The sequence below is a fragment of the Lathamus discolor genome, chromosome 6 (assembly GCF_037157495.1).
Source record: "Lathamus discolor isolate bLatDis1 chromosome 6, bLatDis1.hap1, whole genome shotgun sequence".
NCBI lineage: Eukaryota > Metazoa > Chordata > Aves > Psittaciformes > Psittacidae > Lathamus > Lathamus discolor.
The window spans coordinates 91,780,931-91,794,405 of record NC_088889.1 but is presented as its reverse complement, the minus strand read 5'-3'; the positions used below and the strand labels follow the sequence as shown (position 1 = coordinate 91,794,405).

General features: G+C 50.2%; 2 protein-coding genes across 2 annotated transcripts; one reads left to right on the top strand and one right to left on the bottom strand.

Moving 5' to 3' along the window:
- Window positions 1-39: 39 nt before the first annotated feature.
- EARS2 (glutamyl-tRNA synthetase 2, mitochondrial) lies at window positions 40-6,825 on the bottom strand. Its single transcript, XM_065684958.1, has 9 exons — window positions 6,467-6,825; window positions 5,712-5,867; window positions 5,183-5,372; window positions 4,137-4,609; window positions 3,223-3,331; window positions 2,562-2,715; window positions 2,167-2,297; window positions 1,372-1,507; window positions 40-764 (listed from the first exon to the last, which is right to left on the bottom strand). The coding sequence occupies exons 1-9, from the start codon at window positions 6,546-6,548 to the stop codon at window positions 681-683; spliced, it is 1,515 nt and encodes a 504-aa protein (XP_065541030.1). The 5' UTR covers window positions 6,549-6,825; the 3' UTR covers window positions 40-680.
- On the top strand, window positions 6,779-13,335 carry UBFD1 (ubiquitin family domain containing 1). Its single transcript, XM_065684959.1, has 7 exons — window positions 6,779-6,885; window positions 7,074-7,340; window positions 7,420-7,628; window positions 8,754-8,819; window positions 9,027-9,132; window positions 11,435-11,517; window positions 12,756-13,335. Exons 1-7 carry the CDS (start codon window positions 6,864-6,866, stop codon window positions 12,864-12,866), a joined length of 864 nt encoding a protein of 287 aa, XP_065541031.1. The 5' UTR covers window positions 6,779-6,863; the 3' UTR covers window positions 12,867-13,335.
- The last annotated feature ends 140 nt before the right edge of the window (window positions 13,336-13,475 follow it).

Here is a 13,475-nt window from a genome sequence, read left to right as displayed (position 1 = left end):
TGGGTGCAGAGCGAGCGCGGGCGAGAACGGAACCAAAACTCACCACATTCATTTAATCATTAAATCATCATCCAAAGAGGAAGAAAACGTCCCAGTCCCCCAGTCAGGGCCAGCTTTAGCAGAACCACGCGCATGACCATTCACAGGAAGCAGTCCCCCTCTCTGAGCAGCCTGGGGCTGCTATAACACACACACTGTATGTATACATATTTATATATACATATAAATACCCTCCCCAGGGTATCTGTGGGGACCTGTGCAGTCAGAGCTGTAGGTACCCTGATTGCAAGGGCCTCTCCAAATACAGACTGATCGCTCAAGATGAACTGTGCCCGTGTCAGAAAAAACACTGATTTCTGTCCATGTGGCCTGAATTTAACCAGTGATAAACATCTTGTTCTCCCAGCCTGCAAGCCAGGCTATTTGCATGAGGTGACAGCACGAGGATGGACCTCAATCTGTATTTGGTTCCTCTCTCAAAGTGGCTTATGCTTAGTGCAGATACATACAGACCTGGACGCACCACGGTGACACCTGCCTGGTCTAAAGTTCAGCTCATCTGATCAAAGATCATCATGTTGAGATGAAAAACTACAAGTATGGGACACCAACGGGTGCTGCCTACACCATCCGAGTCCATGGGCTGCCCGCCAGGTCATTCCTGGAGCTCGGATCTGGTATTAGCTGGATAGGGCTTTGTGTATCCGTCCACACACTTCTTTGGGTCCCAAAGTCACCATCATTTCAGCAACGCTCGGCCCATGCTGCAAACACAAGAGAAGTCATTGCATATCATTGCACAGATGGAAACTTACACTTTTCAGCACGTGCTTATGCATCACCACGATGAAAGTGATAAGAGTGATGAGCTATCAGACTGCTGTTAGACCAAGGGTGGAGGTTTATTACCAAGCTCAAAACAAGGCTTTGGGGTTTTTTTAACTCCTGAAGTAAAATACTAAGAAAGAGTGGTTAAAGTGACCCAGAAGGACTGATGCCAGAGCATCAGCCAGGGCTGGGCTTTGAAGAACTTCAGTAAAACTTGGGTTTGACCTATGTCCAAGCAGGGTGCACATAAAATTCCAGGTTTGCCCAACACCTGCAACCCTGCCAACACTCCCTACAGCCGGTCCAGCAGCTTCTCCAACTTCAGACCTGAGACCAGCACGTTCATGCTTGGACAACTTCTGGCTTTTTGAGACTTTCAGAACAGCTCTTTCTTCCAGAACTGCTGTGTATCAGTGCACTTCCTTGTAACAGGAACTGCTGTCTGTTGTTGTGAGATGTCAGATACCAGTATCTTGCAATCAGAGAGAAGATAGCTGATAAAGGAAACAAGAATGTCACAGTCTCAGAGTGTGTATGTTCTACCTGCTGCCCGCTGAGAGCCAAGCGAAGGAGCTGCATCACACTGCTGTACTTTGTCTCTTTGGTTTGCTGGTGGAGGCTTCTCAGGTCTTTGTTCAACTCCTCCATGGTCAAAACAGCCACTTGCCTTGTCATGAGCCTTTAGGAGAGAAGATGTCCTCACAGATTAGGGACACACAACCCACAGGATTCCAACCCAGCAGTGACTGGTTCAGCAAAGCAACCAAGCTTAAATCACAAAATTATGCCAAGGACCTGGAAAAGCAGTGATTCTGATTTCTTCTTTAATAATCTGATTTTCAGAGATGCAGAAGCCATCGTTGATACTACTCTGCTGTAGGCAGCAGAACTACGATCCCTCCAGCATAATGCATACTCTGACATTTCAATTACCATCACACAGATTCAGTTACCACTTTGCTGTGACAAAGAACTAAGGGCAACCAGCTGTACAGACAGCTGGAAATAACAGCTCAGCTTGCAGATACTGCCACCTCCATCACTCCCAAAACAGGCTTTCAGGGCTCATTTTAGGCCAGATGTGAGATCTGAACTGAAAGGTGACTGACACACCACCCGCCTAGCTGCAGAGTGTGGAGTAGCAGAGGGATATGGGACAGCAGTGAAAGAGACTGGCAAACCCCCCAGAACCCACTGCCCCAGAAGGACTGTCTGCACATCCCACAGTAGAGCACATTAAATAAGAACAGTGAGCATGTCCCACATCAATACAGCAGCCAAGAGCAACGCTCTGGGGCAGGCAGGTGGCTGTGCACAGAGCTGGGAAGACACACTTACCCTAAGACCAGTTTTCCTATTTCATCTACTTCCCCAGACATAGTTTGTAGCTGCTCTCGGGACACCGAGGGCCTGACCCATAGGTAAGAATAATCACTGGACACCAGACTCTTCAGGAAGCTTATGTGGCCCTGGAGAAAGAAAGCAAAGCTGTCAAGGTCAGGGTTAAGCTGTGGGGGAAGCAAACCTCTTCAGTCTGAACCTCACAACCAGTTACAGAGCAGTGGAGTGCTGGCAGTGAGTGTGCCACCACCACCACCACTGCAGGGACAGCTATCTGCAAGCTGCACGGCTTCAGAGCTCAGATCAAAGCAGGGCTCAGCTGAGTCCCATCCAGGAATGGCACCAAGCCTGAGCTCCCCAGAGCAGTGACACAGTGCTACAGCTGCTCGTACCTTTCTCAGCAGGAGGACTCGCTCCACATAGTCCTTTTCTAGAATCTCTTGATCCACTTGCTGATCCCCATAGACCTGCTCCACCAACAATTGCAGCTCTTTGATCAGCTTCTGCCGCAGCCCTTCGTTCTCTATGTGACGGGTGAGGTGAATCCTGCAACAAAGAAAACTGCTTTTGGACTGTTTTGGGTTAGACCAAATCTAATCATCCCAACCTCACATTTACCTAGTAAACCTGTAGAACTGTTAGCAAAGCAGCATTAAACAACATTCTACAACAAAGCATTTAGCTCTCATGCACCACAGTGAATGAAAGATGTGGTAACTCTCAGCAGCAGAACATCCCTGTAGCACACAAGTGTACTTGCCTCTTCTTAGATGCTATTTTGAAACTGAACTGAAGACCTTGCATCCCCCTAACTACACCTACTCTCTGCCGAGGTGCTCACAGTGTTCCTGACACCAATGTCCAAGCACAGGATGGGAGAGAAAGTGGTAACAGTGCGAGCAGGAATTTTTACTTCACTGTAGCACAGCCAAAAAGCTGCTGCACAGAGACCATGCTTGACCCAATAAAATCTCCAGGCAGAGCCAAGTGCTAGGAATAAACTCCCACTGACACACCCATAATCACGTTTAAAGTTACCACTGGTATTTATACCTGTTGAATTCTGGGAGCTTTTCCAGATCCAGGAGGGCAGAATGGGTGGTAATTCTGTCTATTTCAAACTGCGCGATCAGCTCCTCCAAGGTCCTCCCCATCTGATTTGCTGCAAAAGAACCCCAACAAGGGAATGATTCGACTCCACTCTCACAGAGAAGCAGCAGCACTGCTTGTCATTGCTGGGCTGGGGCACCAGCACAGCCCAGGAGGAAGCAGCACAGGACAGCCCCTCATGCAGTGTCAGCAGCAAGAAGGATGCACCATGGCAAGCAGGAGGGAACTGGTAGCACGTATGAGAAGCTGCCCTCTTCCCAAAGCAGGCTCTGCCAACTACTGGCGAGGAACTGGAAACTGGGACATTCTGCTTGGCTCTGTTACCTTCCTTGGTGGAACAGCCCTTGCATCAGTCAGCCAAAAAGAAGCAACTCTCAGCCAAGAGGCTTTGCTGTCCAAGAAAGATTTGATTCCCAAGCAGAGCTCCCGAAACACAAGTTAATCTGTGATCCCACACAGCAAGAGCAACAAAAGGAGACACTGACTCAACTCCCTGTGGTCTTTCAGGTTAAACAAGAAGTGTGAGAGACGTCACACGTGACACTGCAGTTGTTAAACACAGAATACAAGTTTTCCCAAGAGGTCACACAGTTTCTTCACCTCGAGATGAATTGTCCCAGCTGGGAGCTCATTATGGATCAGACCAGATTTAAATGGCTGCACAGAGGCAGAAAGATTCCCACTGCTCCAGCACACCAGCCAGCCCTTCACAGGAGCTCTGCAGAGCCCTGGTGGCATTTCAGGGACAGGCTGAAACCTTCAAACACTGTCAAAGTTCTCAGCTATTAAAACAAACCTAACCCTGTCCCCAGAGGCAGCACCATGAAGCACCCTTGTAAGTGCCCTGTTGTCACTACCTGGGAAACCCGAGCCACAGTTGGTTATGATGTCCAGCAGAGCCTCTGGCAAGTAGCCATCCCGAGCAAAGCGCTCCAGGAAGATGTCCCCCTGCCTCTTGGACAGCTTGCCCCCGTACTTGTTCAGAAGCAGCGGGAGGTGACCGAACTGAGGGGGATCCCAGCCAAAGGCTCTGTAGAGGAGGAGGTGTTTGGACGTGGAAGTCAGCCACTCGGTTCCGCGCAGGACGTGGCTGATGCCCATGTGATGATCATCCACCACGTTCGCCAGGTGGTACGTGGGGAAGCCGTCCCCTTTGAGGATCACCGGGTCACCCTCCACCTCAGCCACTTCGTGCTTGGTCCAGCCATAGACCAGGTCCTGAAAGGGTTCCACCCCCTTCTCCAGCCGGAAGCGCACCACCCAGTCAAGGCCCTGTGACAGCTTCTGAGCCACTTCGGTGGGGGTCAGGTGCCGACACCGGTTGTCATACCTTGGAGAAGGGAGGACAAAGGTCTCAGTTCGAGACAGACCAACCCCAGCAGCCATTTTACATGGCCAAAACTCTAAAACTGATCCTGGGATTTTAGCTGCAGCCTGCCCCCTGTGTCTGGTCAAACCACCTCATCTCTGGATGTCATTCCCTTCAGCCTCTACGGGTTAATCATAGAATGGTTTGGGTAGGAAAGGACCCTAAGATCATCTATTTCCAACCCCCTGCCATGGGCAGGGATGCCTCACACTAGACCATGTTGCACGAGGCTCAGTCCAGCCTGCCTTGAACACTGCCAGGGATGGAGCATTTACCACCTCTCTGGGAACCCTGTTCCAATGCCTCACCACCCCCACAGTAAAGAACTTCTTCCTTACATCTAACCTGAACTTCCCCTGTTTCAGTTTGAACCCATCACCCCTTGTCCTATCGCTACAGTCCTTGATGAAGGTCCCTCCCTGGCATCCCTGTGGCCCCCTTCAGATACTGCGGGCAGTGAGACAGCATCCTCACTGGCTAAGTTTCTGCAAGGGTGCAGCCCAGAGGGGAGGGCCCAGGAGAGGGGGGTCCTACCGCGGGGTCTGCTGACTGCGCAAAGCCTCCTTCTTCAGCAGGTCCAGGCGCTGCGGGGTGCAGAAGCAGCGATACGCTGCGCCCCGCTCCAGCAGCTCGGCGCTGGCACTCCGGTACAGGTCCAGCCTGTGCGACTGCTGGTAGGGGCCAAAGGAGCCGCCGCGGCGAGGACTCTCATCAGGGGGGATACCTGAAACAAACACCAGTACAAAGGGAGGTCTGTCAGCTCCAACATCGGCCCTTTCCATCGCATCTCTTGGGCACCTCTGTCACGTCATGACACTTGCGCAGATATGTGTCTCACAGACAATACACACAAAAGCAACCAAGCCAAGGCAGTTATTTCTGCTCCACAACATGCTCCCAGTGGGACTTCCCTGACGCCCAGAATAACCAGATAGCAACAACGAGATTGCATCTAACTCATTGTCTGAAAGCCTGCACAGCTTCTACTGTGCAAAATACTCGGTGTAAGTACTGTTAACCACTGAGAGACTCTCAGTAAGCAAACAATGAAAGCTGTGAGTACCTGCCCAATCCAGCATGTCTTCTATTCCTTCTGCAGCTCCAGGCACCACTCGGTTTTGATCCGTATCCTCCACTCTCAAAATAAAGGTCCCTTGGTGCTTTTTGGCAAAAATGTAATTGTACAAAGCGGTTCGAAGGCCACCCAAATGCAGGAAACCTGTCACCATGGGGAAGCAGGCAGGAGAGTCAGAACTGAGGCCCAACAGGGCTGGAAGGGTAAATGCTATCTGCAACGGAAACTGCTCACAGGCTGGGCAGGGAGCTGAGCTGCATGGCGCTTGTAGGCCCTTGGTACGGAACAAGAGCTTCCCAAGCTCCTATTGAAGTGACCTGGACAGCACTTTTACCACAGAACCCCGGCCTGGTTTGTGTTGAAGGGACCTTAAAGCTCCTCCAGCTCCAACCCCTGCCACAGGCAGGGACACCTTCCACTGGAGCAGCTTGCTCCGAGCCCCTGTGTCCAACCTGGCCTTGAGCACTGCCAGGGATGGGGCAGCCACAGCTTCTCTGGGCACCCTGTGCCAGCGCCTCAGCACCCTCACAGGGAAGAGCTTGTGCCTAAGAGCTCAGCTCAGCCTCCCCTCGGGCAGGTTCAAGCCGTTCCCCTTGGCCTGGCCCTGCAGGCTCTCCTCGGCGGGTGCTGGGACATCCGTTTTCGTGGTGTTTGACACGAAGCGGCCGCACTGAGCGAGGAGCCCGCAGGCACCTCCGAGCCCCGCACACGCTCAAGAGCCCGAGTTCACGTTCAGGGGTTACCTGTGGGGCTGGGCCCGAACCGCACCCGCGGGCCCCGCTCCCCGCCCGGCGCCGAGCCGAGGCCCCGCAGCGCCCGCGCCATCCCGCCGCGCAGCCCACGTGGCCGCGGGCGCCCCAGCCAATCCGCGCTCCCGCCGCAGCCCAGGGAGCGGAGCTTCCCTTAAAGGCGCCACGGCCCCGCCGCTGCTCCCGCCGGCACCGACACCGGAGTCCCGGGAGGGGCGGGGCCCGGCCCGGCCCTTGTTCCCGTGCTGCCCTGCCGGGGCTCCGGAGAGCGGCCTGCCCGGCGCCGGTCAGCGGGCAGAGCGGCAGGGGCCGGGCTACGGCAGCCGGTGAGGCTCTTCGGGCCGCGGCGGCGTTTCCCGGCGTGCCCCGCGGCACATTGTACACAATCATCATGGCCGCCGCCGCCGCCGATGGTAGGAGCTCGCGGTACCGGTGGCGGGCGGCGGCGCGGGGAGGGGCCGGGCCGGGCTGGGAGGGGCCGTGCGGGCGGGGCCGGGCGGGGCTCGGCTCGGGCGCGCCGCCGTTGGACGCGGTCGGACGCGGCCGGTTGGGCCGGGGCAGTTCCTCGCTGGCCGCGCTCTTCCCGTCCGCTCGCCCCCAGGTGCTGAGGAGGCGGGCATGGAGGTGGAGGCGCCGGAGCTGCCGCTGGGCCGCGGCGGAGAGGGCTCCTCGCCGGCCGCGGGGCCGCCTCCGCAGGGCGAGGAGCGGCGGGATCCCCCGCAGGCGTCTGTGAGCAACGGCGGCGACGGGGAGGGCGGGCGGGAGCTGGTGGAGCTGAAGGTGATCTGGAACAAGAACAAGTACGACGTGAGGTTCGCGCTGGACAGCACGGGCGCCGAGCTCAAGCAGAAGATCCACTCGCTCACAGGTCTGTCGGGGCCGCCGCTGCCCGCGCCTCCCCTGCCGCTGCCTTCGGCCGGGTCGTAACCGCTGTGCTTGCCCCTTAGGCCTCCCCCCCGCCATGCAGAAAGTTATGTTCAAGGGACTTCTACCGGAGGAGAAAACGTTGCGGGAAATCAAAGTAACAAACGGAGCGAAGATCATGGTGGTTGGCTCCACCATCAACGACGTTTTGGCTGTGAATACACCCAAAGAGGCTGCTCAACAGGAGGTCAAAGCTGAAGAAAACAAAAAGGAGCCACTTTGCAGGCAAAAGGTTATTAATGTCTCACTAATTGGGGGGGGGGGGGAGCTGTGGGCTCCACGCGGTTCTTTTGTGGTCACCTGTGGGTCCTTTTCCCTTCCAGAGCAGGCCGGGGTTTGTTTCTCATTGCCAAGTGATAGGAGGGCTCAAGGCCGAGTAGTTCTAGCAACAGAAGAATGTTTAGGCTAGCAGAGCTCTGCACCGGTTGTGCTGGTGCCAGGCTCAGCATTTCAGATAAGAAGTGGTAAATAATAGAAATATTTTGTGGGTGTTAGGTCAGGCGCAGTCTGGATGAATGCTGCTTAAAATCGAACTAATTTCTATTGGCATGAAACAATTTGATCACCAAAAACTGCCTTTAAAACAAACACCAAGAGAGCAGCTCCTTCGCCTGCCCCAGCACTGAAGGGAACGCGGATGTTCAATGCTCCTCTCGTGTCTTGAAGTGCTGCCTCCGAGCAGGAGGTGCAGAGCCACGCAGGGGGCTCGCGCTGGTGCAGTGCTGCAGTTGTGGGGCTGAGGAAGGGCTCTCAGCTCGAGGCATTACCCTACCTCAGGATAAACGTGGTTAAAACTTGGGTAGCGCATCCTTGAACTGCAGCCTTCATGAAATGTGCTTTTGTTTTTCTGTAATTTAGCACAGTTCACGTTCACTCTAAGTTCTACCATTGCTTAAAGGTACTCGGCGACTTACAAGCTCTGAGCATGGTTTTCTTAGTTACAACTGCTCTAATCTGTTCTGGTTTGTTGCAATATGTTGCACTGTCACACCTCGGGGGTTCTGCCTTTCACTGGATGTAACACTTGACTGTTAAGGCTGTCTTGCTAAATGCCAACTGTGTGATTCAGCATGTCTGATATTAAAGGGGGACTTTAATTTTTTCTAGATAGATATATTAGAATATGTATATTGTAGAAGGGATGTTCCTTTGCTTTATATTGGGGTTCTGTTCATTTGTAGAATTTCTTTAGACTGTCCCAGAAAGTGCTCAGTTAACTCTGAAAATGAGCCATTTCCTGTGCGATAAGTGACTGTGAATAGTCCCTGTCTCTTAGTGCTGGGGGGTTACAGTCGAGGGGGCAGTTGGAAGCTCTGTTGTGTTTCTGTAAATTCCAACTTCTGCTTTTATGTTGCAGCAACACAGAAAAGTATTGGATAAAGGCAAACCTGATGATGTGATGCCTTCTGTTAAAGGTGTTCAGGTAAGTAAATAAGTACTTGAGACATTGTCATGATCAGGAAAGAGGCTTTTATTGTGGTTTGACCCCTGTCTTTGCTGGCCCAATGGTTCTTCACTGTCTTAGCAGAAAACTGGGAAGATGGATCATCCTGGTGCTTAAGAAGTGAAGGGAATGTAGCTTTTTCTGTTCAAGTCCTTCACCTTGCCTTACTGTGTTCCCTCTCTGTAGGAGCGCCTGCCAACAGTGCCATTGTCTGGCATGTACAACAAGTCTGGAGGGAAAGTCAGATTGACCTTTAAACTTGAGCAAGACCAGCTATGGATTGGTACAAAAGGTGAGCAACTCTAAACCTCTGGGATGAATACTGGGTAATGGGACTAGAAGCAAATTGTGTGACCCTGAAATAGCTCCTGGTGTGACTAAATTGTGCTTAGAGAATAATGCTGGCATTGCAGTACTTTAACATTACATTTTGCTTGCTCTTCTCAGATGCCATTTGCCCAGATCATTGGCTATTACTTGACATTTTACTGGTGTTCTTGGAAAAACCTGCCTGAGCTCAGTTGTGCCAGTGGGGGAATGCTCCAATCTGCTGTTCATAGCTGCAAACATACATTACAATATTTGGCATTTCTGGCCTATCTCAAAAGCACTTCTTAAACATTGGTTTGATGCCAGCATCCCACAGAGGCTCAATGACTTGGCTAAGGCTCGAAAGGGAATCTTAGAACTGGGATTAAACTCAGAGTGCTGGCGTCTCTGTCATTATCTGTCCTTCCAACCAAAATTAGCTGGGTGTCTTGTTTCAGTGATGCACAAGTGCAGAGACCCTGGCCTGTGCTGCTGTGCAGAGGAATCAGTTTACTGTCTTGAGCGGTGCCAGGAGGAGCTGAACGTGCTGTGGTGCTAATGTGCGTGGCTGAGGATGTCTCGCGTAGCCCCTGCCGCCAAGGGAAGCTCTGCTCCTGCAGTTTGACCAGGATGGGCAGTATCAGGGTGATGAGCAAGGGGAAGAGAAGTGCTTGCTCACTGTCCCAGTAAAGTAACCTTGTTGTGTGGTAACAGTAGCTTTGGATGGCACCTCCAGCTGCTACATTATTTCCAGAGTAAGCAGAAATCTTGTGAGGTTTTGACCTTTCCTCTCTAGGACAGACGTGATTGTGGAGACTTTTGTGGCTTTAAAACCTCCCTTGGTACCAGCTGCAGTGATTTTCCTCCTGGGTTAAGTGGTGGAGTGGGACTTGTGGGGCTTTTTTTTTTTGCCTCTAAAGGTTGGGCAGGCAGGTGCTTACATTGCTGATACTGTGTCCTGAGCACACGCGTGGTATTGAGGTAATTTCCTTCACCTTCTAGATGAGTTTCAAGTTTAGTGTTTCTGAAGTGCTCTAGATCAGAGTTTCTTAAGCTGTGAAATTTGATTCTTGTTGTAGTCATCTCCCTTTCATGTAACCTGTTTCCCTACTTCACCAAATTAGCAGCAGCTTGCTTCCTCTAGGGAATGGCTGTAATTGCTGGCTGTTGTTGGGAAAGCTCCTTCCTGCGCCGAGAAATGCATGTCAGGCGCCAGCACATAAGGGCTAGAATAAACCAACTGGGTGTTAACATTGTTTGTCACTTGCTAGTCCTGGGAAGTCGAAACTGATTCTTCCTCCACATAGCCTCTCTGTGCTTCACAGGTCACTTTGTGCAGGGTTTGCGTAGTCTGAGGTTTGGTAGAGGCAGATGTTGCTCGGTTGCTCTGTGTCAGAGGTGTTGATAACAGCAATCTGTCTGTTGCTGAGGTACTGTGAGGAGCAGTTGATTTGTGGGATGCTAAGTGAATGCAAAGTAAGAGTTTCCACAGTGAATGAACGGTGTGGGTCTGAGTGGGGTAGATCAGGGTCAGCTCAGTAGTTTTAGGTAAACACTGAAAGCTGAAACTGAAAGAAAGGGTCTTGGAGTAAGTCACAGAGATGAGGACACAGCTGAGAGAAGTCTGCCATGAACCATGTTCTTTGTCATTTCTAATTGCCTACCTCTGGCTGACATTACTCTGTCACATAATTGTAGGCATCTTTTTCTTCAATTTCTCTTTTTGTTGCTTTCCCTATTTACTTGTATTTCCTTCCCTGTGCTTTTATAGTAACAGTTGAACAGTGCCTCAGGGTAAAACCAGGAGGAGGCTTTCAAAGGGCTCTTTGGCCTGTCTTCATTTAGTTTCCAGCAGCAGGGTTTAGTACCTACCTGTAGAGCTTAGAGCTACCCTTGGTAATGGGCCCTGAATATTTTTACATCTGGACCAGCCTTTACTATGATGAGTAATCCTGATGGACCAAGTGGAGCTCCTTATGGGGGGAAGCATTAAATAAAGCCAGGGTTTCCCCATCACTCAGTTTAGGCTTGAATCGGGTACAGTGAAGAGCCTAATGTGTTGCAGAGACCTAAAATGTAAGGAACTGTGGGGTCCACACTTGGATCCCTGGGGGATATGTGGTGATGTGGACAACAGGCTTCTCAGCAGCAGGTATCCAAAGTTCACCAAGAGGAGACTGCTGACATGAGGAGCTTTTGGAGGTAATGGAGGTGGCATTTGAAATTAATATGAACTACTACTGCATCCTATGTCAGAAATAATACTTTGATCAATTTTAATGTAGAGAGAACAGAAAAGTTACCCATGGGGTCCATTAAAAATGTGGTGAGTGAACCTATTGAAGGACATGAGGATTATCACATGATGGTAAGTAATGTCTCTCCTTTAATATATCCAGTCTAATTACTTCATGCAAATACACGAAGCAGGGCTTTTAAAACAGAGCAAGTTGGAGGTGGATAGGTATAGCAGCCTCATGTGGTGTGAAGATGGGAATGTGGACATGGTATGCTGTCAGTGTAAATATTTTGGGTGGCATGGTGGTTATCTGCTGCTGTGTGGATCTGGGCTGGTTTCACACAAACATGAAGTGCTTGAGCATGGTCTCATATCTTCTGTCTGGTGACAGTGTCAGCAGAAGAATGCTTACAGTATAGCTCCTGATTTCTTCGTGCTGTTTCCCTGTATCTAGTTTATTTCTGGTTTCTGTTGTAGTCACAGAAATGGCACATTCACATAGACAACAGCCTTGCTGGAGGTTAAACAAACAAATAGGGATTTCATGCTGTGTATTTTTCCCATGTGTGATTTTTCTGAGGATCTGGTTCAGGGCCTAGAAGAGGAGCACATTTAAGAAGAAACCTCTGCTAATTCCTCTGCATTTTTGTCTCTTTTAATCTATGGGGTTTTATTGAGTTCTTGCTTTCCAAAGTACAGTAATAACTTTTAATGCTGAAGTAAATTCCTTTATATAAGTCTTTTTCCTTCTTTAGGAGAAGAAGGGGGAGATGTTGTACCTTAAAATCATTGCAGGAGGGTGCTGGTCTCGGCTTTGTCCAAATACTGGGGTTTTGATCACCCATGTAAGAAAATGTCCTTGAGTATGCTACAATACACTCTTACCCTAATGCAAGGGTAGAGGTTATTGGCTGCCATGGTGCTCCTCAGCTATGAACACTGACATAGGTTGAGAACAGGACATCATGTCTGAATGTAAAATTCCATGCAATCTTATGACTGTGGAAACATGGTCATTGTCTTTAGTTCTTGTTTGGCTTTTCAGCTCTGTGCATTCCAGTCAGTTCTTTGGAGCTATGCTTCAGATACTGTCTTCCAGAATAATTTCCTCATGTTCTTGAAACTGGCCAAGAGCTTTTGTTGCTGCTGTGGTGTCACAAAAGGAAGGAGTTCCTCACTTTATCTGCTACTTTGCCATTCTCATTTCTCTGAGGAAGCTTTTCCAGTTGCTTTCCACGTACCAGGAGCATGCCCTGAGTGTCTGAAGCAGCAGACACTGCTGAGCCCAGAGTGGTCAGGCTGTACCTGCCCCCTGGTACGAGCTGTTTGTTTCCTGTTTGTAAACGTTGTCATTTTTAACTTCACAGGCATTTCAGCTGGGCCCAACAGAAGCGTCTTACTACTGGGTCTATTGGGTACCCACTCAATATGTTGATGCAATCAAAGACACAGTGCTGGGCAAGTGGCAGTATTTTTGAAAGCACGCTCACCTCTGGCACAGGAAAATGACACAAAGCAAAGGACACTGCTGGGAGAGGCCTCCGACATCTCTGGATGTGACAGTCCTGGAACTTGTTAATAAACCCTGATAAACGAGGCATTGAGGGAAGCCAGAGGTGATGTCCTTTCACCATTAGTTTACTTTTAACTTAAAAATTTCACCATCCCTTTTCTGCAGTCAGCTTCAACCATATTTAAAGCAAATACAATGGAAATCAATAAATCTTAATTCACAAAGTATCATGTGTAATACACTTAAATCTGCTGAGAGTTGATCTTCCAGTTTAGTTTTGAAAAGAAAATATGACGATGTATTATGGAGGATTTTTTACATGGTTTGAACAAAACCAGCTATTTTCATAATCTTTCAGTTAAATTTAATTTCGTGACTTGGTTGTGACTTTCAGAAGCTGTTTTTTTAAGAATAAACTTTAAGCAGTATGCAAACTTGATGCTCAGTAAAGCCATATTCTGCGGCCCTTTGGTTTCAGGTTTAACTCTTTGGTAGCAAAACTAATGTGTTCATTATTATTTTAACCCAAAGATGCCCTGCTTCCTTCCCCCTCTCACCAATGTGTTCCATACCA